This window comes from Panthera uncia, chromosome A2 (genome assembly GCF_023721935.1).
Source record: "Panthera uncia isolate 11264 chromosome A2, Puncia_PCG_1.0, whole genome shotgun sequence".
NCBI lineage: Eukaryota > Metazoa > Chordata > Mammalia > Carnivora > Felidae > Panthera > Panthera uncia.
The window spans coordinates 44859518-44884702 of NC_064816.1; the positions used below are offsets into that span (position 1 = coordinate 44859518).

At 44.7% G+C, this 25185-nt stretch overlaps 1 protein-coding gene across 3 annotated transcripts in view; it reads left to right on the plus strand.

Annotated features, from left to right (window-relative positions):
* Positions 1-25185, plus strand: part of ITPR1 (inositol 1,4,5-trisphosphate receptor type 1) — a 331898-nt gene that overhangs the window by 274003 nt on the left and 32710 nt on the right. For all 3 annotated transcript variants that reach the window (XM_049640899.1, XM_049640900.1, XM_049640901.1), the window contains 6 exons: positions 89-193; positions 3041-3233; positions 9788-9910; positions 15765-15940; positions 20096-20260; positions 24929-25124. In XM_049640899.1, coding sequence (XP_049496856.1) covers positions 89-193; positions 3041-3233; positions 9788-9910; positions 15765-15940; positions 20096-20260; positions 24929-25124 — 958 coding nt within the window. The remainder of the gene's footprint in view (positions 1-88; positions 194-3040; positions 3234-9787; positions 9911-15764; positions 15941-20095; positions 20261-24928; positions 25125-25185) is intronic.

Below are 25185 nucleotides of genomic sequence, written 5' to 3' on the forward strand. Positions count from 1 at the left end.
TTCTTTGTGCCCCACAATGGAAAGGGGCGCACGTGTGCCTGTCGCAAAGTGACAATGACTCCCCCCGTTTTCTGAACTTGTGTTCTAGTTGGCTCGGCATAACAAAGAACTCCAGACCATGCTGAAACCTGGTGGCCAAGTGGATGGGGATGAAGCTCTGGAGTTTTATGCCAAGCACACAGCCCAGATAGAGGTAAAAACAGAGGGAACTCAGGGCTCGGGCCTGTGTTAAGGGCCTGCAGTGGGCTCTGCCCTGTGCTGGGGCTGGCACACAGTCATTCGTCTGAACAGCAACGTGTTGGTTATGCATTCTGACAAGGCCATGAGGACAAGTAGAAAGTATTGTAAGAAAGTCCAGCAGAGGGACCTGCTATGGACTGTGCTGGTCACAGAGGCCTTTTCTGAAGAAAGGCATTTAAGCACAGACCTTAGGAAAAATTGGATTGAAGCAGGCAGAGCCTGGAGGGAAGAGCTTCTCACACCTGGGGAATAACGACAAGTGGAGGCTCTGAGGAGGGAGACGCTAGGGGAAGACGGGGAGCTGGAAACCAGTGACCAACACAAGGTCCAAAAGGAAAGACCGGTGGCTCTGGGCCCGCAGAATCCTGTCCACCATCCTTTTGAGAAGTCTGGATTTACTGGCAGAGCCATGCAGAACTGAGGGAGAGTTTTACACAGAGGAATGCTACAGTCAGATCTGCATTACACACACACACACACACACACACACACACACACTCCCCCCATACCTTACTGATCCTCTGTGAACTCAATGGGGCCATCTTGCATTTTGCAGAGAGGGAAACTCTGAAATAAGACTCAGAGAGGTCGTGTCATTTGCCCAGCTAGCAGTGGCAGAACTGCAATTGTAATCCAGGTCTGGCCGACCCCAGAGCCTGTGGGTGCATTTTGTTACCTGCGTTGAACCCAGACTTGTGTCTCCAGGCTCTAGGCAGTGAGGCATGGTGTGCCTTGTTTGGCTAACAAAGAAGTGCACAGATTGAGGATCATTGCTGGAACAGCGATTTTGAAGGGCTAACAGACTCCTTTGGGCCATATGAAATGTTCAGGATGGAGACTTTTTAAGAATATATTCTTACCAAATGTATCAGGTGTCTGGGCTGTTTTAATAAAATGTGTCATTTTACTGATGAGTTGACCATGGCAGCGCATGTGGGCAAATACTCTTAATTTATTGTTAACAGTGAGAAGCTTGATGGCAGCCCTGCTCTGTCCTCTGGAGCCCTTAAAAGACAGGCTTCAGGTGTTTGCAGTGTAGGATGTCAGACCTCCTTGGTTCACTGGAGAGAAGACTGAAGCTTGATGAGGTTCAGAGGCATGAACAAGGTCACCCAGGCCTGTTAGAGCTGGGGAGGGATTGAAGTGTGTTCTCCTGACTCCCGGTTGTAAGTCTCCTGAAAAGGAGGTGTGGACAGATATGAAATGATGAGGAGAAAATGGTCAGGCATGGTGTCCCTCACTCTCAAATCCTACCCTTGGCTAGCCACCCATTTCTTCCAGTTTCCTGAAGAAGTTACCTATGAAAAGCTGGAAAATTCCCCATTACTCCCTGGGGCTTCCTCATAGAGTGCTTTGATCATGGGAGTTAGCCTGAGTGTGTCTGGAGTCTGGGACTTAGTTCTTGTCAGGGGGCCTCCAGTGTCATCGTCCTTTCCCTCTTGACAACAAAAGCACTTCTCACATCATAGTCATTCAGCTTAGGAAGATCCAGAGGCCACTTGACTGCACAACAGGCAGACTCCAGTACAGACTCAGTCCCTGAGCCTATCCAAATAGGAGCATCACCTGTGGACAGGTTCCAGTCACCAATCCTCAAACCACAATTCCATTTAAATGAGGTTGACTGAAGAACCAGAATCATTATGACAGTGAAGTTTCCTGTAACCTGATCTGCAGCTAGATTGGGGAACCACTGGTCTAAAGATCGTGCCTCCCAGAATTTATAGAGGTAGGGCTGTGGGAACCTGTCTCACGTCTGAGAGAGTTTTCCACTACAACTGGACCTGAGTCACTTCCCTTGCTGTGTCAGGGAGCAAACGTGTTGGAAAAGTGAGAACCAGATCTTCTTGTAGAGGGCATTGGCCCTCACCTGACTTCTCTAGCCTCTGGGGTGAAAGAATAAAGAGAGGTCATGCTCCTATTGTACCACAACCTGTACCCCTTTTGAAATGCCAACTCCCCAGGATGGTGACTAAATACAGTGTCCTAGAATCTGCACAATCCTGACCAGACTACCTCCTCTGGAGATTGAGCCAGTCTAGGAAGGGCACAGAGAAAACCTGTAAGGTGTCTACTCCAGGGCTCGACATAGCTGGTTCAAAGAACAGTGAACGCTGTGCCAGTGTTAAATGGCCGTACTAGTTCATGCCCTGTACATCTTAGATGCTGTGACATCATAGGAGGCCAATGCAACTGGATAAACCAAAATTCTCTTTTTTAAAGTTCCTATTTAGGAGAAAAAAGAAAACACCTAATTTTGCCATCAGAGAAGTTTAGGAGAGGTTTGCACCACAGTCTGGTGCTGTACTGTCCAATATAGTAATCATTAGTCATGTGTGGCTGTTTAATTAAAATTAAATACTCAGTTTGTCAGTTGCACTAGCCACATATGCCAGTGCTCAATGGCCACGTGTGACTAGTGGCCCCCTTTTGCAAGGGGCAGATGCTTAGATATAGAACCATTCCATCATTACAGAAAGTTCTATTGGACAGCCCTAGTCTAGAGCCTCATTTGGTTTTATGCACAAAACACAGTTTAAATTGAGACAAAAGTTAATCACAGTAAAAGCAATGGGTCTCAGCTTAAAAAACAAAACAAAACAAACAAAAACTCTTCTTGGAGACTTGCCCAAACTATTTTTTATATAAATCTGAGAGACACAGCCCAGTCTGAGAAGGCCTCCAGAACAGGTTCGTATTATATTCAGTCTTGAATACTGAGCCCATGACCGATTGCAGAGATCCTCAGTGAAAGGTTTTTGAAAATGACCGTTAAAGCTCGTCTATTTTTCCACCCTAGATTGTCAGATTAGACCGAACCATGGAACAGATTGTGTTCCCTGTGCCCAGCATATGTGAATTCCTAACCAAGGAGTCAAAACTACGAATATACTATACTACAGAGAGGGATGAACAAGGCAGCAAGATCAATGACTTCTTCCTGCGGTCCGAGGACCTCTTCAATGAAATGAACTGGCAAAAGAAACTGAGAGGTGGGTCAGCACTGCATCCACAACACGTCAGAGCGATGCCCTCCTGGGGTTTCAGAGACCTCAGCTTGATGGTGGTGGGTGTGCCTCCAGTCGGACCAGAGCTAGAATAATTTACAGTACTTCTACCTCTGAGCGCCGGGCAGACCTAGATACCTTTGTAGCTGATCAATGGGCTCTGGCCTTGGGGAGGCACCTCCCCAGAAAAGTCTTCCTTCATGCACCATTTGATTTTATTTGATTGGAGAGCTCTATGGAAGACTTTCAGAATGTCGTTTTTTGGTATCTTGATGTAGAAAATAAAAGGAAGGGAGAAAAAGCAAGGCTTTGAGCTCGCAGGATGGTGCACTTGAGCAGGAAATTCAGCCAGCTTGACTGCTCATTTACTAGCTCACCTGCTCTGAAGACACTGGTCTCTCCCTTTTACCGGTGTAGCTCAGGTTTTAGACTCTACTGTAATCATTTTATAGGCAGTGGAATCATTTGCCACATAAGACGCATCGTTGCTCACCACCTAGTCCCACTGCGATGCCTGGCCAGTCGGGCTGAAATAACTCATCTAAAACACTTTTATAGGGCTGTCCCAGAGGGCTTCTCAGCTCCTGGTTTTCATTAGGATTTTAATGGGATCCTTCAGTACTGACAGTACACTCCGCACCAACTGTTGTGACCAACTTAGAAAGGACTGTGCTTTATTTCTGTCTGTTAGTCAGGAGCCAGGTTTTTTTATTTGAAACCCTGGATTCCAGCTACAGTTGTGATCTTTTGGGCTCTTTGTGCGGGGCAGGGCTGCGGGAGTGGAAGCGGAATTGGAGGTCAGTTTCTGGGAGCTTCTGTCCTCTTCCTGCCTCCCACCAGCTTGAGCCAGAATGGACCAGCCTTCACTGCATGCTTCTTTCACTTCACCAGTCTTCTCCCTACCTCCCTGCACCCCTAGGTTTGGCCAGTGGCCAAGAGGGTTGTGCACACACGTCAGCCAGAAGACCTGTTCTCATCACACCCCCACCCCACAACATTCTCACTCATCTCTAAGGCTACCTCATCTTCCAGCACTTTCGAACTTAGAAAATGTTTTCTGGGGTGCATCTGGCTGGCTCGGTCAGTAGAGCATACGATTCTTTATTTTAGGGTCGTGAGTTCAAGCCCCACATTGAGTGTAGAGATAAACAAAATCTTTAAAAAAGGAAGGAAGGAAAGAAAAAGTAAAGAAAATGTTTCCTGGCCACACCCATTCCTTACCCAGTCCCATGCTTGGTGTCTGATGAAGAGGCCAGGAGGCCTTTAGAAGACCAGCTTGCATGTTCTCCTTGGTAGGGACTTCAGAAGATTGAGAGTGCACTTCTAACCGATATCAGTGTGTCCTTCATCCAGGCTCCTCCAGCTCAAGCGCCATGAGTAGCCTTGAACACCCGCACAACACAACGCTTAGGTGAACACAGAAAAAAAATAGCAAAGTAAGGTAGGCATAGACCCTATCCACTTTGCACTCTTGTGTTTTCAGCTCTTAGCCTCACTGGGGTGGTCTGCGATTCCTGCATCAAGGGATAATCCTGAATCCCCGTATCCAGACCTCCACTGTAGTTACTAAAACTGTGACTTTGCTCTGATCAGTGTATGGGTCTACTAAGACTGGTCAGGTATATTCATTCCCACAATTCTGGGAGCCTATGAAAACATAGAAATACATGCTAGGCTCTCCAGGAGGCTTGGGAACCGACAGAAGGGTTTTCACCTTTTCTTGTGAGGATAGATACCTTGTGATCGCTCTTTATGAGACGGTTGTCTTCACGCAGGCACAGGAGGAAGACCTCAGCCCCAAGAGGTGGGGGAATCTCACTTCCATTCCGCTTCTGGTCCCCACTGGCTGTGTGGCCCTGAGCAGATGACTTCACTGCTCCCAGACCCCCACCTACAAAGTGGGGAATGAAGATTGATTGACTCATTGATTGTGGAGTGCTCACGTCATCATCCTTCGATGTGTGTTGCATTGTAGCTAATGCCTCCTCTTGCTTAGTCTGCCTTTGTTTCAGTATAGCTTAAACACAGCTATAGTTGTCAACTGAAAGATTTTAATTGGCTTCAAAGCTATCTGCTGGTAAGAGAGAAATTGAAAACAGTAACTGGATGAAACATGATATGCGTATTTAGGGAGGGGAGAAATGCCCTCGTTAGAAGTGCAATTAAAATGAAAAACACTGTTCTCTCTTAGTAGCCTGTTTCTCTTCTAATAAATCTGTAGGAAGAAAATTTCTGCTTTATTCATGAAGCTGCTTTCCCCTTTCCTGAAAGTGTCACAGAACCACCTGTGCTTTGGTACATCTGGAGCTAGGGCTCAGATGTAAAGTCAAGTCTGTCCCAGGCTGCTGTTGCTTGGTAATTTCTTATGCAAATCTTATGATACTCAATTCCTATGGTCTCCTGAAGCCCTCTTCGCTGCTCCTCTCACAGAACATGCACGCACGCACACACACACACGCACACGCACACACACGCACACACACGCACAGCCCATTCAATGTGTTCACATCCTTTCTCACCCGTGCCTCTCTGACACCTTCTCCTGAAGTTCCCAGCCCCAGTGAAGTAAAACTCTGGGCTCAGAGAATGAGAAGATCATGAAAGAGGAAACAGAGGCCCGGTTACATATGCTGACGTATTCCTGCGTGGGGTTTTCCCTCATGGTTCTCACACCCATCCAAATAGAGCTGGGGAATTCTGGAGTCCAGGTCCTCGAGCACAGCCCAGACACAAAGGCTGGGGAAGAGGGTTACCACACGATGCCCTGGGGTTCAGTAATTTAGACTGACCTGCCTAAATGGGATCGTGGCATCCTGTGTTTTTACTGTGAGGTAGTAGGTATATCCACTCAGCCAACTTTTACCCGTCCTAAGTAGAAAACATGCTACGGAGTACAGCAGCGGGGGTTCATCGGTGTTTAAGCTGTGATTCCTTCCTGTGTGGACGTACCGTGTGATGGGCGCAGGCAACGCAGGCATATTTTTAAGTGGCTATAATTGAGCCGCCTGATGATGAGCAGGACTGTAATTAAGCAGTGACATGCCATGAAAGTATGGGAAAGGCAGCCTTCTGAGAAAAGGCGGGATCTGAACAGCATCTGGGAGGATAGATAGCACTTGGATAAACACAAGCCTGAGAGTTTGGGGAGAGGGAAGTTGTATTCATTTCCAATTGCTACTGTAACAAATTACCACAAACCTGGAGGCTTACCATAACATACATTTACTATCTTACATTTCCGGAGGCCAGAACCCTACAAAGGTTCTCCTCAGGCTAAAAATCAAGTGTTGTCAGGACTATCTGCCTTCTAGAGGCTCTAGCTTTTTCCAGCTTCTAGGGGCTGCTTTTGCATTGTTTGGCTCTTGGCCTCTTCCTCCCTCTGCAAAGCCAGCTGTGGCCAGGAGAGCCCTGCTCACACTGCAGGACCCTGTCTCTGACACTCCCACACTCTTCCTTTGCTTGTAAGCATGTTTGTGATTGTGTTGGGCCCACTGGATAATTCAGGATAATTTCCCCATCTCCAGATCCTTAACTGTATTACATCTGTGAAGTCCATTTTCCCATGAAAGGTAACATATTTATTGATTCCGAAAATGAGGATGTGGACATCCTTGGCGGGGGAGGGCTGCTATTTTCCCATCACACAAGGTACATTAGTTGCATTATATTGCTGTATGACAACTTACCTCAAAACTTAGTGGCTTAGGGGTGCCTGGGTGGCGCAGTCGGGGAAGCATCCAACCTCGGCTCAGGTCATGATCTCCTGGTTTGTGTTCAAGCCCCACATCGGGCTCTGTGCCGACAGCTCAGAGCCTGGAGCCTGCTTCAGATTCTGAGTCTCCGTCACTCTGCCCCTCCCCCTGCTTGCACTCTGTCTCTCTCTTAAAACTAAATAAACATTAAAAAATGAAAAAAACAAAAACACTTAGTGGCTTAAAACAATAAATATCTATTTCCTCACAGTTTCTCAGTGTCCAGAGTTTGGGAGTGGCTCAGCTGGGTTGTTCTGACTCAGGGTTTTTCATGAGGTTGTGGTCAAGATGGCAGCCAGGCCCTCCTCATCTGAAGGTTTGATGGACCTGGAGGACCCATTTCTCTGCTCACTCTCGTGGCCATTGGTAGGAGGCCTCATTTCTTGTACACCTGGGCCCCTCTGTAGGTCTGCTTGAGTTCCACACAAAATGGTGGTTGGTTTCCTCAGAGCACATGACTGAGGAGAGGTAAAGGAGGAAGCTGCAGTGCTTTTTATGACCTAGTCTCAGGAAACACGCCCATCACTTCTGTACTGTCTTAGAAGTGGTGACTAAGTCCAGCCCACACTCAAGGGAAAGGGGATAAGCTGCACCCCTTGAAGAGGAGAGGATCAAAGACTTTGGGGACATATTTTTGAAATAGCACGGGGACACTGCACAGAGGCTCAAGGTGCCACATGCATTCAGGGAGCATCACTAGACTGGGATGTAAAGGTAGCCTATCTGGGGAAGAGAAGCAGGAGAAAAAAGAGTCTGGAAAGTTAAATGGGATCACAGTTTCATGTGTAAATAGAAGACAGTGCATGTCAAGGTTGGTCTCTAAGTATCTTTTTGAACCTGGATAGATACTCAGTTGATTTGAAGGACTAAATATTCATCATATTCAGAATGATACTACAGTTCAAGTGTGTTAGCTTTATAAATACATGATTTATTTGTGAGCTGCATGCCATAGTTGAGGGTCTTTTATTACAATTAAATTAAAGCATCCTACAGTGGCTGCTCTTATATTTGATATTGAGAGCCCCCCTGAAGAGAATTTTGGCTTACATAGACCTTACTTACTTACATAGGCTTACTTACTTACATAGGCTTACATAGACCATTACTGAGCTTTGCCATTTCCTATTTTTCTTTTACTCCGTAAGAGCTTTTTACAAATACGCAAACGTGGAGAGGACATTATAAATTCCCACGTACCCGCGGCTCAGTTTCAACCATTACCAACCCTTTGCCATTCTTGCCACCCAGCTCTTCTGGAGTCTATATATCCAGATCAGAAATGGGCTTCATTCCCAGAAGAAACACTAGTAGCTATTGTTTCCAGGGCAGATGATTTGTCACCTTAAATTTGTTTCACCACTTTGCTTTTAAAAAAAGAAGTTAAGTGTTACTGGAGGTTGACTGAATTCTGGTCAGCTCCTCTTCTGAATGTTGAAATGAGCCACTTACCTTTGTCCTTGTCACTAGCCCCAAAGGATCACTGACCTGGGTGATGATATCTCCTCCATAACTTCCACCCCCTGCTGGGCCTCAGTTTCCCTCATTTGTAAAAGGAGAGATTTTTAAAATAGATGGTGCTTGTAACCCTAAAACTCTAGACTTTGGAAATATTTCCTGTTTCCCAAGTACAAACATGAATTGAGCAATTATTAAATTACCCAGGGCTCTGTTTAATTGTGGCATAACTTTATTTTGGAGAGAAGCTTTCAAAGACTTGGCTGCTGCTCTAGGCATCATTATAGGGCCATTGGATATGTCATTGGCTGCTGTCCTAAAGTTAAGTGATGACTTCATTGGGAAAGAGAAACACACCATAGAGACCCATTCTCCCATACTCCATACTTGTTTGGAGGGAGATAATGTTGAATGAGTCTACCTATTAGAAACTCTGCTTCTGGCATGGAGACTGAAATTATTCCTACCATATCTATATTTGAGCATCATCCGAAGTATAAGGCACCACTGGAAAAGAATTCAGTGAAAAAGGAAGCACCACCACACACAATGTGGCCAGAGGCCTGTTGTTCTAACACTGAGCGTGCCCAGCCAGTGTGATATTGCCTATATAAGATGGCAGCAGTATGGAAAGTGTCTCTCGCCTATTAGTGATGGCTTTGGTACCACATCCTCTCTCCATGGTAGCCTTTGAGAATGGGAGCTCTGCTGCTCACTTCCCCAGTCAGCAGCTCCCTGCCCCTGGCATGATCATCAGACTTGAGGAAAAGGGCAGATGGCTCAATGTCAGGCAAAGGATCTGTAAGTTAGTGGAGGATTTTGAGCAAGACAGGAGTATGGAAATGGTAGCCATCCTAGTCTGGAGCCCAGCTCAGCCAATTCTGGATGCTCTGTGTCCCTCCAACTGGAGCCCCACACTTCTAAAAGGCTGATTAAGTTCTTGGGTCTGTCTGAGCATCTCCTCTGGTCCCAGATTCAGTGGTTGATTGAGGATTCAGTGCATGAACTCTGGACAACCCCCAGATTTCATAACTGGTGGTGTTGACTGGGGCATGCAGGGTTTTTAGATGTTCCAACTTTCCTCCTTTTCTTTGCTTCCTTGACCCCAAATACATCTTCTGTTCCAATAAGTACTTCAAACAGAAATAAACCAATCTGATGTCGTTGTGAGCCTGTGAGTCAACCTCAAAACAAATGATCATTTTTCTTACTGTTGTGGTAAAAACTAGAAACAAAAGTGGGCTTGTGGGGCAGAGCGGGAGGAAGGGCCAAGTGGGATTCCTAGCATTCTGAATCGAACCTTACATGGTCTGGTCTTTGTTTTCACAGCCCAGCCCGTTCTGTATTGGTGTGCCCGCAACATGTCTTTCTGGAGCAGCATTTCATTTAACCTGGCTGTCCTGATGAACCTGCTTGTGGCGTTTTTCTACCCATTTAAAGGAGTCCGAGGAGGTACCCATATTTTCTATTTCAAAGAAACTACTAGAAGTAGCAGGAAGGTTATGACTTGCATCTTAAATATGATCCCTGGAACTATTGGTGCAGTATTACGGGATCTCAGTTACCCATTTTCAGACAAGATGGGATTGCAGCTTTTACCACAGATTTAGTTTTAAATCTCACTTAAAACAATATAAATTTTGTGTCCACATTTATCTAGCAGGAAAGACAGAGAAGAAGTTGTACACTCTGAAACCTGTAAGAAATAGTCTCAGTCAGCCTCCTTGTTTTAGATATTGGGAAACTCTCATCTCAGAGAATTTGAGAGATTTAGCCAAAGCTGCACAGCTAGCTAGTGGCAAGGCTAACCCTAGAACATAGACATTTTGATGTTCAGTCCTGTAGATGATTTTCCCCATCCCATATTTAGAGAATTAATTTCAAACTAAAGAATTTGTAAGGCATGTCTGGAATTTTTTTTTCTTTTTCTTTTTTTTTTTTTTTTTTTTTTTGGCAGGGGGCTTGATGAAACGGGACTTGAATGACTAAAGACTGCACCTCCTTGGATGGTTAGGCTATTAAGAGCTCTATGCCATCATTCTCGCAGTAGAACATGTCCATGATCTTTATGGATATCCTCCCCAGCCCCTCTCTCTTTCCAGTCCCCTGCCATGTGCATTCTACCTATTTCTCTGAGAACAGGCAAACAAGTCAGGAGGGCCATTTATTTTTCTCTTTGTGGCTCCTCCATTTGCTTGACAGTGTTCTAGAGTTATTTACATTTGCGGGGTTCTGGGGCCCAGCAGAAGCCCCTCTCCTGTTATACATCCATAGCCCCTTTTCTGACACGCTGTACAGCCTCTTGAGAGATCTCTTTCTCAGCTACATTTTTCATCAGACCTACCTGGCAGATTGTCTCATGTACATATGTAACAACTGACCAGTAGCCACCTTTTGTGAAATACAGGGAATGGAGCCCAAAAGTAAGACACCAAAACAGTAGAGCAGTTCCAGGCTTAGCTCTTGAGCCTAATAATGCAGATGGGTATACATGATGAGACAGCATGTCTATACTTACAGTCTATTTAAGGTCCATTTTGAAAGTGGTAACTTGTTCTCTGATGCTTAGGTATCCAACATACCCATTTGAGGAGTTAGCTTTTCTGCTAGGCCTTCAGTTACCTTGAAATCCTTGTTTGAATGATTTTTCCCCCCCAAAAGCACTACCTAAACACAAGTCTGGGGGTATTTTCCTTTTAAGTGCCATGTCAGGGATCATAAACACCCCTGTGTGAAAAGATTCTGCACATCCACAGGGCTGCGAGGTTTTCTCGGAGGGGACATGTACTCAGCCAGGCTGCCGGTCAGCAGAGATAAGAGCGTGAAATAGAGTGACAGAAGAGCCTTTCCCTCTTTCCATTTCAGGAAAGTTGTCATGCTTATCATCACTGATTCTTCAACCATTACCTTGGATGTGTTTTCCTTTATTCCCCATTTCTTTCACAACACTTAAAATTAGCTTTTATTATACACCTTGACAATTTTCTTCATTGGTCATTTGTGGAAACGTTGAGGACCTTGTCTGAAGGGAGGCAGTTGACAGCTCCCCTCCCCTTCCGTGGTAAGCCTCATCCAGTGGAATACTTGATCTACAAAGTCCAGAGTCACCATCCAGGCCTGACTCTGCCACTCATTCACCACGTGACTCTGGGCAGGCAGCTTCCGTTAGTCATCCTTATCCTCTCTATTAAAAGGTACTTAAATTGACCCAGTAGTTGGGAAACCTTGGTGTGAATTGGGGAATTGCCGTGTGGTTCAGGGAAAAATAGTGGTTGACCCAGTCAGGATTTCAGGGGCATCCTGTTTCTCGCCCATACAAGTTCAAGACCCAGTGAGGAGATGATTGTTAAAAGTCCCTCCAATTCTACAGTGGTGATCTGGTTGATCCGTAGTAGTTGAGACTTTCTGTTTTGGCAGTGTGGGCTTTAGAAACTTCATGTGGATGGATTAAATGGAAAGCATAATTAGATCTCCCAGGAAAGAAGGAGATTGATCCGACCTCAGGAAGCCTTTTCCATTATAAAGTGACTGAGCTCACTTCCAACACATCAATTCACTCTCAGATTTATTTTTCTCTTTTGTAAGACATGTTGGGGGCATCTTCTGTGTTCACTATTAACCATTTTCAAGAGGAGGGGTGTGTTAGGCCTGCCTTGAAATAAGATCTGGTTGGTTACCTGAAAGTATTTCTTTGAGATCAGTATTTGTTCATGTTGAACCCTAAAACCGGGATTTCCAAAATGTCCCAGTTGAATGTCCCCCCCCCCCCTTTTTTTTTTTTATGAGTGCTGATATGGCTCTGTGGCTTATTAGGCCTCTGGCTGCCAAGAATACTGGTGGCCTTAAAAGCTCCTTTTCAAAAGTATCCTTTTCCCCCTTTATTTTAGAACTGATGAGTCACACAGCCTTTGGAAAGCATGAAACCTGGGCAGATTCACATTGTTTACTGAACTTGTGAGCATGCTACTATGATCGAAGCAAATGTATTACTGCCTTTTAAACTTTTTCATTTTTGAAAGTTTCAAATATATACACAAATAATAACAGTTAATTCACTGCCATGTATCTGTTAACCCAGCTTTAACAACTACCAACATTTTGTCAATCTTATTTCATCTATTCTCCAACTGTATTTTGAAAGATTTTAAAGAAGTCTAGACATCTTGTTGTTTTGCCCATAAATATTTCAGTGTGCATCTCTAACTTCTAAGAATATTTCAAAATATGTATAATTACCATAACATTATCATATCTAACAGAACTAACAGTAAATCATGTAATAGCCTGTCCATATTCATGTTTCTCCAATTGTCTTAAAGATGTCTTTCTATAATTGGTTTTTTAAAATCTAGCATTTTTTAACACTGCTTTTATAGTCGGGAGACAACAGGTTTTTATTTTGGCCCCTTCAGGATTTAGGTACATCCACTGTACTGGTCCCATTTATTATGCTGAGATCTTTAGGCAGTTTAAGATGGTGATTTTTTTTAATTAAAAAAAAAAAATCTTTTTAATGTTTATTTCTGAGAGAGAGAAAGAGTGTAAACAGGAGAGGGGCAGAGAGGGGGGAGATGCAGAATCCTAAGCAGGCTCCAGGCTCTGAGTTGTCTGCACAGAGCCTGACACGGGGCTCAGAACTCACCACAAGATCATGATCTGAGTCAAGGTCAGACACTTAACCAACTGAGCCACCCAGGTGCTCCAGATGGTGATTAGACACTTAGAGAAAATGACTGAGACACTTAGAGTACATGGACTGGGAGAAAATATATACAAAATATATATCTGACCAAAGGCTAATATCCAGAATACATAAAGAACTCTTACAATTCAGTAATAAAAAGACTACTCAGTTAAAACAGTGGGCAAAAGATTTGATCAGATATTTCACAGAAGAATGGGCAATAGCACATAAAAAGATATTCAACATCACATGTTTAAAAAACTTTTTTAAAAGAGTGGGGAGCATGCCTGGGTGGCTTAATCGGTTGAGCATACGACTTCATCTTAGGTCACGATCTCACTGTTCATGGGTTCAGGCCCCACGTCGGGCTCTGTGCTGACAACTCAGAGCCTGGAGCCTGCTTCACATTCTGTGTCTCCCTCTCTCTCTGCCCCTCCCTTGCTCATGCTGTGTCTTTCAAAAATAAATAAATGCTAAAAAAAAATTTTTTTAAAAGATACTCAATATCAGTAGTTATCAGAGACATGTGAATGAAAACTACAATGACATACCACTAGAAACCTACTAGAATGGCTACAATTGAAAATACTGAAAAAACAGATACATATTTATATATATACATACATAGAAACACTGATTCCACCAAGTATTGGTGCCGACTTAGAGCAAGTGGAACCCCATGTACTACGCAATAGTGCATTCACTCTGGAAAACAGTATGGTTGTGTCTTAGAAAGTTAAACATATTCTTATGATCCACATAAAAACTTACACCAATTTCAAGATGTGTACTTGAATGTTCCCAGTAACGTTATTTATAAGAACACAAACTGGAGACAACAAATACCCATTAATTGTTGAGTGGATAAGTAAATTGTGGTATATCCATATTATGGAATATTACGCCGACAGAAAGAACAAAATACTTACATACAAAATAACCTGACTGAATCTCAGAAATTTGTTAAGTGAAAGAATTAAAAGCGTACCTACTAATACGATTATGTTTCCATTTTTATGAAATTGTGGAGAATGCAAGGCCCTAGTGATGGAAGGGAGGTCAGTGGTTGTGTCAGGGTAGAGATGGGGCAACTGCAAAGAACACAAGGAAACCCTGTAGGGTCGGAAAAATGCTTACATCTTGATTGTGTTGGCAGTTACCTGTGGTCTATGACTATATAAACTGCCAGAACTCATCACATTATGAGCTTAAAATTGGTTGGTTTTATGCATTGTTGTTGTTTTTTTAATTGGCCATTAAGAACCATCAACTTCAGAGGCTTACACATTCCAGCCATGTGCTCTGTCACCTTGGGCAAGACATGTAACCAAGACTCTGTTTCCTCCAGAGTACAGTGAAGACAATTGTTCAGCTGGATGGGAGGACCAAATAAATGAGGATCAGTGTCAACAGCTTCCTGTGATACCTAACCATTGTTAAATGCACAGGAAGTGACATATGCCTCAATATCCATGTCTTCCTGAATTTCCCAGAAGCTTCTGCCTCTCTGTGCCCATTTCTAATCAGGTTTTCCTTTTGAAGGATATCAAAAGGGAAGAGGGAAGTGGTTGGGAGTGGGGGGAACAGTTTCTAGAGAAAAAGTGTCTCGGCGGACATGGACGGAGTGAACTAGGGCAGCCAGCAGGCTCGTGGAGGAGCTGTAACTCGCAAGCGAGTCTCTTTCCTGGGTGGGGCTTCAATCCCAGCAGTTCTGGAGAAGCGAAACTCCTTTATATAAGTGGCCTTGATCATGTAGTGCTGCTTGTTTACATCTGAAGGAGACTCAAAATGTGACAGCATTTGAAATAGGGTTTTATTTTTTTTAATGAGTGTTTTACAGAACTATATTTTTAGCCGTGTTGGCTCATGTTATATAACTAAGCCGTCTCGTGGGACACTCTAAATAGAACTTGAAATAGCAAGAGATGACAAAAACTGGTATAAGCTCTTTGACTACAAGGATAATCTAATTGTAGGATGATGTTAATGATACGGAAGTTGCCTTCCTCCTTCCCTTGAAGAAATCTGATTCAGGCAGGAGACCTGCAATTTTCCTTTGCATACTTTTAATAGAAATTAGAAGTTTAGGCTTCCAGTTCATCTTCCTGAAGAGTGAAATGTGATACATGTATGGATTTTATTGATGGAACAAATTCATCTGATTAGTTCCTACTGGGTGCCCAGTGCTTCCCTCAGGGAATTTGGAACCTGGCTGGGGGGCATTTAGGGTAGGGGTGGAGGGTAGAGAAAGACAGGTAAACTGACACCCAGAAAAACAGTGTTGTATACGGATGACCAGGGTGGGGAATGAGAACACAGAGAGGGAGGGGCACCTGGCATAGTTTTCTGAAGAGGAAGGAGGTGGGGATGAGTTGATGGTGAAGACCTAAGATGAATAGGAAGGGGAGAAGAATTCCCCAGGTAGAACGAACATAGGTCAAGGCTTGCCAGTGAGAAGACATGGGTGTGATGGGTTATGTCGAGGGGCACAGAATTGGAGGTGAGAATTTGGACAATGAGGCCCATTTGTTAATTGAAGAAAGTGTCATTATACCCATTTTGGTCTGTCGCCTCTTACTCAGTGAAATGCTGATCTCTGAGAGCCCCACCTTGTCTTTCCAGGAACACTGGAGCCACACTGGTCAGGACTGCTGTGGACAGCCATGCTCATCTCTCTGGCCATTGTCATTGCCCTCCCCAAGCCCCATGGCATCCGGGCCTTAATTGCCTCCACAATTCTCCGGTTGATATTTTCGGTTGGGTTACAACCCACGTTGTTTCTTCTGGGAGCTTTCAACGTAAGTAGGAATACCTTCATAGCCACTTGCTTGTTGACATGCAAACAGGAACACCTTCCGTTCTGGTTCCCGGAATCTTGCCCTGCGTTTTCAGGGCAGAAAAAGACTGTTGGGGTCAACTGTTAAAATAGCAGAAGCAAGAGCAGTGTGGGTGGACATCTCCCTCTTAACCTTCTCACGGTCCAGCGAACCTCTTAATCTGTTATCTGGGCATTGATAGTCTCCTTTTTAGGGAAAATCCCTCTCAGAAGTAAGGGAGGAAGAGGGAGAGCAGTTGAGATGTAAATTAGTTCTCCCAGTCAGGTCAAAGCTTTGCTGGGACGGGAGATTTTAGCCAGTATAATACGTCAAATGATCGGATATTAATACAGCACACCCACTTCTGTGAGGGCCACACAGAACCAAGAGAAGAGGCAGGAGGAATCGCTGAAACAGAAATGGAGCACATATACAGGTGAGGAGAGGATCCGTTATTTCGAAGTCAGTGGTGAGGTTTGAAAGTGCTCCTTCACTGTAGTTGAAGGATAAGTGCCAACTGACCCTGCAGGGGGACTTCTTAGCAAGTGGAGACAGCTGACACAGGACCATAAATCGGAGGGGTTTCCTGGTGAACAGAAGTAGAAAGTTTGGATATGTGAGGCAGTGTGGGGATTGAAACTGCTTTCCAGAGGTTTCTGCCCTGGTCATATAAGGAAGCTAAGGTCACTGTACAAAAATGGAAGTGATGTAACAAAATAAGACTAATGTAGTAATTCGTTGCATCAGTAAGTGTCCCCAAATGGGTGTGTTCATATGGCAGAGGCAGCAAGGACATTAGGGGAGCAGGGACCACTTCAAGCCAGTGAGCCCCAGGGGATGAGGCAGGGTTGCAGCTCTGTTGTAGAATGGAAAGGATGGGCCAGAAAGCAGGGGTAGAGAAGAGCATTTTCCGGGACGCCCCACAGGCCCAAGCAGTAGGGAGGGCCCAGGACACTCTGAAGAGGTGGCCAGCAGTAGAGCTCCCCTCCGTGTGGTTCAGGGAGGGCTGCGTGGGACCTGATCCCGGTACAGGTCATCAGGGTGCTGCATTTGAGGAGAATGCCCTTGGGCCTCATCCTCCAGGTCAGCGCTTCCAGAGCATGTTTCAAGTTGATAAATCTTAGGTGAGAAGGGGGTTCCATGATCCAATCAGCGAGGGAGAGGCTGCATTAAACAAAATGAAAGGGTTTTTACTGTAGGATTTCTGAGACACTTTAACATGCATGATAAGGGTTATGAATCTCTAAGAAAGGGAAACAGTGTATCTGTGTTTCCTAAACTTACTGGCCCACATTTTAAGTATCACGTGGAATTAGTGTGGTAGAATATAGGTTGGGAAACTATTCCCAGTAGTGGGAAATGACTCAAGTTTTTCTGAGCAAAGACATGGTATATACAAAGAAGTATTCTTGGAAAAATGCCCTCAAGTAGTGGCATGTGATGTGGATTCAAGTGGGAGGGACTGGAGGCAGGTGGACCACTTAGGACCCCCAGCAGAGCTTGTGAGTAGGCGTGACAAGCCCGAGTCTTGGTCATAGTGTGGAAGCAGGAAGGAAGGGACTGATGCCACAGCTGTAAAGGAAACAGTAATGTGCGGTGGGTGTAGAGGCCAAGCCTTACACCAGAAAGCCATGGGGGCACCTTGCGCTGGGGCCTCTTCTCCAGGCCGAGAAGGTGTGACCGTCTTGACGGGGAGACGAGGGAGGCGATTCCAGCTCCACGTCTTCAATCCCACATGACTGGAAAAAGAACGAGGCAACGGACAGAAAGGAAGTCATGCGGAGACCTAATTTTCAGGGTGAAAACGCACTTAAACTGTCGACTTACTAGGCTTGAGGTGACAAAGCAAGTCATTGATGTTAACTGTGGCATTTGGAAATGTATGAGCAGAGTGACAAAGACTCATCAGTGCTGCAGAAGGGAAGAGGAAGCCACTTAAGAAGGAAATACAGAATAAACAAGTAAAGAAAAAGGGGAAAACTCAGCAGTTCAGAGGTGGTTGTCCTGTATCGGCCGTCTGGTTGTTTTGTGTTTCTGGGCTTTAATCATTGCGTGGTTCTCTCTTCTGCTACATACATCAGTTGGGGGAAAGACTTAAATTAGACAATTAATTGTCATTTCTAGTCACATTAGCTGAGTGGGGAGAGCTGAAATAACTAGCATAAGTAACTGTTCAGAGTGAACCAAAAAAGGGAAGTGATCACGTGGAGTATGTAGGAGACGAAAGGGTGGCTTTGGGCAGAGAAGGTATGCTGGCCTGCAGGGGCTGGACGAGGTGGTGTCCTGACAGCCAGGCACGGGGGCGGGAAGGGGGACACGGGGGGGCACTGGGAAAGGGGGGCTGCTGAGCCCTGTCATGTTGCAGGCGCTGGGATTAGGTGCTAAGGGCAGACAGACTGCTGCATGCGCCCTGGCAGAGTCCTGGAGACTGGGGCGGAGCTGCTACAGTGGGGAGGTGGGGCCGGAAGCCAGATGTCAGACTCCTTAAGCAGGGTCCGTAGGAGGTGGGGACACTGGTCTTGGACCAAGACTGAGAACCCTTATTTGCTGCTGAAGCAATAGAGGCAACCAGGGCAGAAGTTGTTAAGGGGCTTGAGTGGATTCAAGTGAAGTGAATTGCTCTGCTGAGCTGTTCAGAGCCCTGGCAGGTTTGAGGTCCTGGAATGTAAACCAGAGCATGGCCGTCCCCCACCCCCCACCCCGCCCTCCCCAAACCTCATCAACACAGATCATCCAGAGCCAGTGATACTCCCTCACCCTATGAAAGATCCTGTACTACAGACAGCTAGAATACTAGAAAAAAACAAAACTGGTAGACTGAATCTTTATCCTGTCTGAGAAAGCCTGACTTTCTCTTTGTGTGTGGGCTTTCGCTCTTATCTGATTGCTGAGAAGCTCACTTACACTGACCCACCAGATTAACTGGCAGAATTTCCCTAGTACCTACAGCCAAGGTAGCTAGGGCAGCAGAAGATGGTTTTACTGCATACATCTGAAAAGCTTTCTCTTCAGCCTTCTCTTGGTTCGAGTTTTTCTGTCAACATGTTGCTAGAGACAGCGTTCTAGGCTTGGGGTTTCTATTCAAGGTGGGACTATAATAGAGTAGATCGACCTCCAGTTACAAATGTCGGGAAACCTAATCCATGCCAGTCTAAGCAAAGGAGAAAATGCATAGTTTCATGTGACTGAGAAAGGAAGATCCTAGCTTTAGGTGCAGCTGAATACCGTTGCCCAGGCAGTAGCCTCAGCATCCAGTTGCATCTTTTGGGTCTGCATTGATTGTACCCTGAGGCTCAGTGGTATGGCAAGATGGATGCCAGCAGCTTCAAAGCTTACTTTCTGTCAGGTTCAAGGTCGGAAGGAAAGAACAAAGTTGTCTTTTGCTGCAAAAGGTTTCATTGGGTATCATTGGTTCCATTTGGTCATGTGACTGTCCTTGAACCAATCCACATTGCCCGGGAAGTAGTATATTCCAATCAACTGGGATGGAGCCCTGCCCAGATTTCAAGGAGTGATAGATGGAAAGGGACAGATCCCCAAGGAAAAATTATAAGTTATTCCCAGAAGAGGGGGCAGAGGTATACAATTCATCCTGAAGTCTCCTTTACTGTTTTTTTCCTCAAGAAAATTCTTATTTCCCCTATGAATTAGGAGTAATAAAAGACAAAAACCAACTGCTTCTCATTACACTGCAACCCTTATAATGCCTAGAATGTAACAGAAATTCAGAAAATGCTAATATTTATGCTGATCACAGGGTTCATAGATTGAGGTCACTTCTGTGTTTGACTAAGTCATATAAGAATGTTAGAAATGATTCATATCTCATTTCGAAAATCATAATTTCAGTATGTGTTAATTTTGTTTTTGTCATATACAGATGCCACTTGATTACTGTTGCTCCTGAAGTTATTTGACTACCACATAATTTGAAATATGCCTGAAAAGCAAAGTAATGATATGACTTAGATCTGCAAAATGGTTCTTGGCGTGTTTGGTGGGCAATTGGGTGCAAAAGGAAGCTTTGCTCGGGTATAGTTGCTAAAATACCTTGAGTGAAAATGGCCCTCAGCTGTCACAAAGTCTGAAGTTCGGCATGATCCATTCTTATGTGGCTGTTCCTGTCATTATTCTCAGGTCTGCAATAAAATCATCTTTCTGATGAGCTTTGTGGGCAACTGTGGAACGTTCACCAGAGGCTACCGAGCCATGGTTCTGGATGTTGAGTTCCTTTACCATTTGTTGTATCTGCTGATCTGTGCCATGGGGCTCTTCGTCCACGAGTTCTTCTACAGTTTGCTGGTGAGTTCCTGGTGTGGAAGGATCTTACATGTTGAACACCAGGAGTGCCCTGTGACCTGTGTCTCATCACAGACCCCTCCTTTTAGTGGTGATTGGTATGTCTGGTCTCACAGGAGGTCACATGCCTCATTTTGGGGATCTGGAGAGGAAAGCTCCTCAGGGAGCAGGGTAGCTAGCAGGAGAGAGGGAGGTGTGGGATCATGGTGCACGTTGGACCTTTTACTTGTCAGTGATAGACAGTGCCTACAGTCTGGATCAGGGATGTTCCCTCCATTGCGTCTTTGTCTTTCTTTCTTGGACTCAGCCAGCACTTACCGAGGAGAATGTCGTTGAAACCGTCATCTTCTGATAATTCTCATGGGGTCCACTTCCCAGGGAGGACGTGTAGTGACAGCATAAGAGCAGGAGCTATTTTCTAAGTCCCTAGATTCATAACATTGAGCTCAGTAGATTTATTGGTCCAGGAGACCTTTTCATTGGAAGTGATTTTGTTCCAATCTGAGCCAAGGGAATAATGTCTTGATAGTCCGTAAAATGAATTGGTTCGATCACCTTCCTTCCTCCTGAGTAGGTTTTTAAATTATAGACCAAATATCTACTCAATCTCCTGTCATTAGAGGGTATCTATACCTGTAGAGTTATAGATAAGAAACCTTTGCCTATACCTACATCAAGTGACAGGAAGCATAAAATTGACCTATTTGCCAGCAAATCCATCCATAAAGCGACTGGAAGTATTAAACTGTGAGTGCGGTTAAAAAATGATCAAAGCCTAAGTGTTGACTCAAAGTGAGGGACTTAATTTGCAAACAGCAGAACAAGGAAAAATCTGGGAGGTGTCCTCCGTGTGGTCTCTGGACTGGCTATTTAATTGCTCTGTGCCTCAGTTTCCCCATCCACAAAATGAAAACAAGCCGTCCCCCTCACAGGGCCGTCACAGGGATTATGTGCAACTGTGCACGTCAGGGCCTTAGAATAGCACTACCACACGAGAAATGCTTAGCAATTCTAGCTATTATTACTGTCTTTGTCATCGCTTACTTCCTCTGCCATCCAAAACACCATAAAGAATTCACCATTCAGGTCATCAGGATTAGCTCATTCCATTAGTGGTATATGTTGGCAAGCTGAGGGAAATGGATTCTTTTACCTCATTTTAAAATAGGTCTGGCTAGACTTTGAGGTTTTAGGCAAAGAGGTCTCTGGATGTACTTGTGATGGCCATTATGGGGCCTATTTTGGACACTGTGTATCAGAAATCTCGAGAGCCCTGTGTATAGTTCTGAGCCTGTTGGTCTCCTGCAGCGATGTCCCTGGATGAACATCTGGTATTTGAGTCAGGAACACCCAAGTCCTCCTGGGCAGGGAGGCCGAGTTCACGTACAGGTCTCTCTCGTCCCAACTGAGGGATCTCTCCCAAGAGACAGGCGATTCTACACTTTATGTCTCACTGGCTTCATTTACTTCTCCATACATTCAAGTCCTCTCCTTTTGGTCATTTGCAATGCCAGCCAGTGCTACGTGCGGGGATGTCGTGGTAAGCCAAACCGATATCCTATCTTCCCTCACAGGCCTTACAGTCCAGAAAGTCATTGTTATAATAGCCATTTACTGAACATGTGCTGTGTGCTGTTTTCATACAGTCTCTCACAGCGACTGCGGAGGTAGATGGTATCTCCAAATTACAGATGGTGAAACCGAGGGTTGGCAAGGTTAAGTGACTTACCAAAGTCACCCAGGAAGTGCCACAGACCAGATAGCAACTTCGCTCTGTTGATTGCCCAGTCACTTCTGAAGCACAGCCCTGAACTGCCTTTCACTGGAGCTCGTGAAGACGTCCCTGCTGCATGCATCTGTTATCTCCCAGTGCAGTCTGCATTCGTGCTGTCACATCTCTGATCTGTCACAGAGTAACCCTGAGCCTCAGGACACCTGAGCTCAGTTCCCTTGTAGAAAATGTACTAGCATCAAACTCGATTGTGGCTAGATGCCTCTCATATGTGCTTCTGGGCCTTGACTTGTCTGTGACCTCAGGTGACTTGTTACTTTTGGTGTCAAAAGTGGTATTTAACATGTTTATTGAGAATCACAGACAGAATACTGAAACCATTCAAGTTATTCCACAAGTAAGATGAGTTGATGACAGAGAGGAACTGGAAAGAGACCTTCAGCAGGGAAAACCCACATGTCCCAGGGCTGTGAAAGTACCACACCAGCAGGCCAGAAAGGCACAGTGGGAGGGTGGGACCCCCAGACTGGCTGAACCTTGTCTCAAGCTTGCATCCAGGCAAATCCGTAGAAAATATTAACACCCTGAGATGAAATTATGTGAAGTTTGTAGATGGACAGGTAACAGAAGAAGAAATCCATATGGTCAGTAAACCTGGAAGATTGTTCATCCTCAATGCTAAACAAATACCTGCTAGTTAAAACAGCAATGAGATCCTGAGCTATGCCTGTGATGTATGGAAAGGTTCAGAGGCATGAGCATGCTTGGGTCTCATGTGGGTGTGCAACAGCAGGCACCGGCCTCTGACAGCATGGACTATGCAGTACAGCCTTTTGGGAACGCAATGGGGCGACATAGTCTGTTACAACATTTGGCCCAACAATTTCCTTTCTGGAAGTTCTCCAAAAAGAAATAACTGAACAAGTATGTATAGAGGCAAGTACAGAATGTGCATCACAGCATTATTTTTAATGACATGCAATTTAAAACATCTTGACTGTTTTTTAAAAAAAAGGTAAATACTTTGGTTAAGTAAACTGTGGTTTTTCCATATACTGACATTCTAGGTGATTATTTTTGACGTGAAAATGTTTGTGATTGCTTGGTGAAAGAGCCTGACTGTATGCCACTATTACGGTATATTATATATATATTACATTTTTTCTAATAGAGGCAGAAGGAGAGAACTTGAGTTGATGTCTATAGATGGTGGAATTATTGGTGATTTTTGGTTTTCTGTGTGCTTTTCTCTGTTTTCAAAGTTTTCTTCATTAAACGGGTAATTCACTGATTAGAAGACAGTTTTTTCTGTATAAAGTAACGCATATCCATTGTTTCAAAGCCAGAAGTTATAGGTGAGTGAGAAAAAAAAAATCACTTGTCGTTTCAAGAACTTGGTGGCTATATAATCTTAGAGTTCTTACCGCCCCCCCCAAAACAAGTGTCATTTGTTGATTGTCTGAAGTTGCTCTCACTTGCTGCTTCATAGCGGCTTGTTGGAAAATATTTAACCAACGTTAATAGCAACATTTGCCTTTTGTACTCTTCAGTTGATGAAACACCTCTTCCTTGCTTCCTTCCTTTTGACTATGCTCCTTTACCCAGTGTCCTTCACGCAGGTCTCAGGACACAGATTGGCGTTATGGAGGCAGAAGGGCTAATTGACCAGAAAATGAACTCAGATGTAAAGCTATAAATTGGAAGGGACTCAGAGATCAGCTATTTCATTCCGCTGATTTTACAGATGAGGAAACTGAGGTCCAGAGAGGTTACAGAGCTCCGCCAACATCTTGCTGCAAATTAAAAGCAGAGTGAGGATTGAAACCCTTGTCCCCTGACTCACTTGGCTGTGCAGTCATTCCCAAAAGCCAAGGGGAGGCAGAACCTTCAGAAAATGCAGTCAATGTCAGCACAGAAGCCAGATTAAAACTAGCCCCCAGGTCCAAGAATTAGCCCACAGAGTTCTCCTCCATGTCTCTTTATTCTTTCTCCAGCCAAATATCTGAAAAAAACAACCCATCAGTCCCCCCATACCTAGAAGTACCTACAGGCCAACTTCTTGCACAGAGCAAGTCTCTTAGCAGAGGGCAAGCCTAGACTGTGAACCCACAGTGTACTTCAGGGGGTCTCTGCCTCGCCCTGCCACTAGAGAAATGGGAAAGGTTTAGACTTCCTCTTGTATTACCACCACCAGTGATCCTGCCATGAGCTTTGGGACCTTGGCCGAGTCCCTTCAACAGGAAATTATAATTACCATTTACTGTGATGCACTCAGCACGTACGGCTGGCCATACGGGATGTACCATACACAGTATATACATCACGTAGCTCTTGTTCACTACAACTCTCTGTCCTCCCATCTGCACATGAGGAAACAGAGGCTCAGAGGGAAGGAGAAAGAACCTAGCCTGCTGTTGTGATGTCCTGTGGTTGAACTAAGATTTGCACCTCTTAACTCCACAGTGCCCACTGCCTGCACTGCCCGGTTGGGTGTGGCCTTCCCCTTGAGGCTCTGGGAGGACAAGGACCAGGGCTTGCCCACTCCCGCTTCCAGAGTGGCTGGCCCTTAGCAGAAGCTCAGTAACTACTCCATGAATGCACACTCATCACTTTCCTCTCCCTTGCTTGCTGAAACTCACTGGTACCACTCTGTATTTGTTCCCTCTACCACCACCTCTAAACTGTCTGAGTAACTCTTGAAATTCCAACTGGTTCCCTCCTTCCTTTCCTATGCTTATTTCCCTTATCTCAGTTTTCATTAAGACAGGCAAGTATGAAGTGTTAAGAAAACAGTAGAATGCTTCTGAGTTGTTAAAAGGGTAAATTCTCTATAAATCAAGTTGTCATTATAAGATATGTAATCTACATACATACATACATACATACATCTAATATAGAGGTTTCCTAAAACCATCGCATTGTCTTCTTTGTTTTTAAAGCTTTTTGATTTGGTATACAGAGAAGAGACTCTGCTTAATGTCATTAAAAGTGTCACTCGCAATGGCCGGTCCATCATCTTGACAGCAGTTCTGGCTTTGATCCTGGTTTACCTGTTCTCAATAGTGGGCTATCTTTTCTTCAAAGATGATTTTATCTTGGAAGTAGACAGGTTGCCCAATGAAACAGCTCTTCCAGGTGAGTTTGAGTCTTCTCATCTTTTTTTTAATGTTAAAAAAATATTTAATTGTAAGTGAAC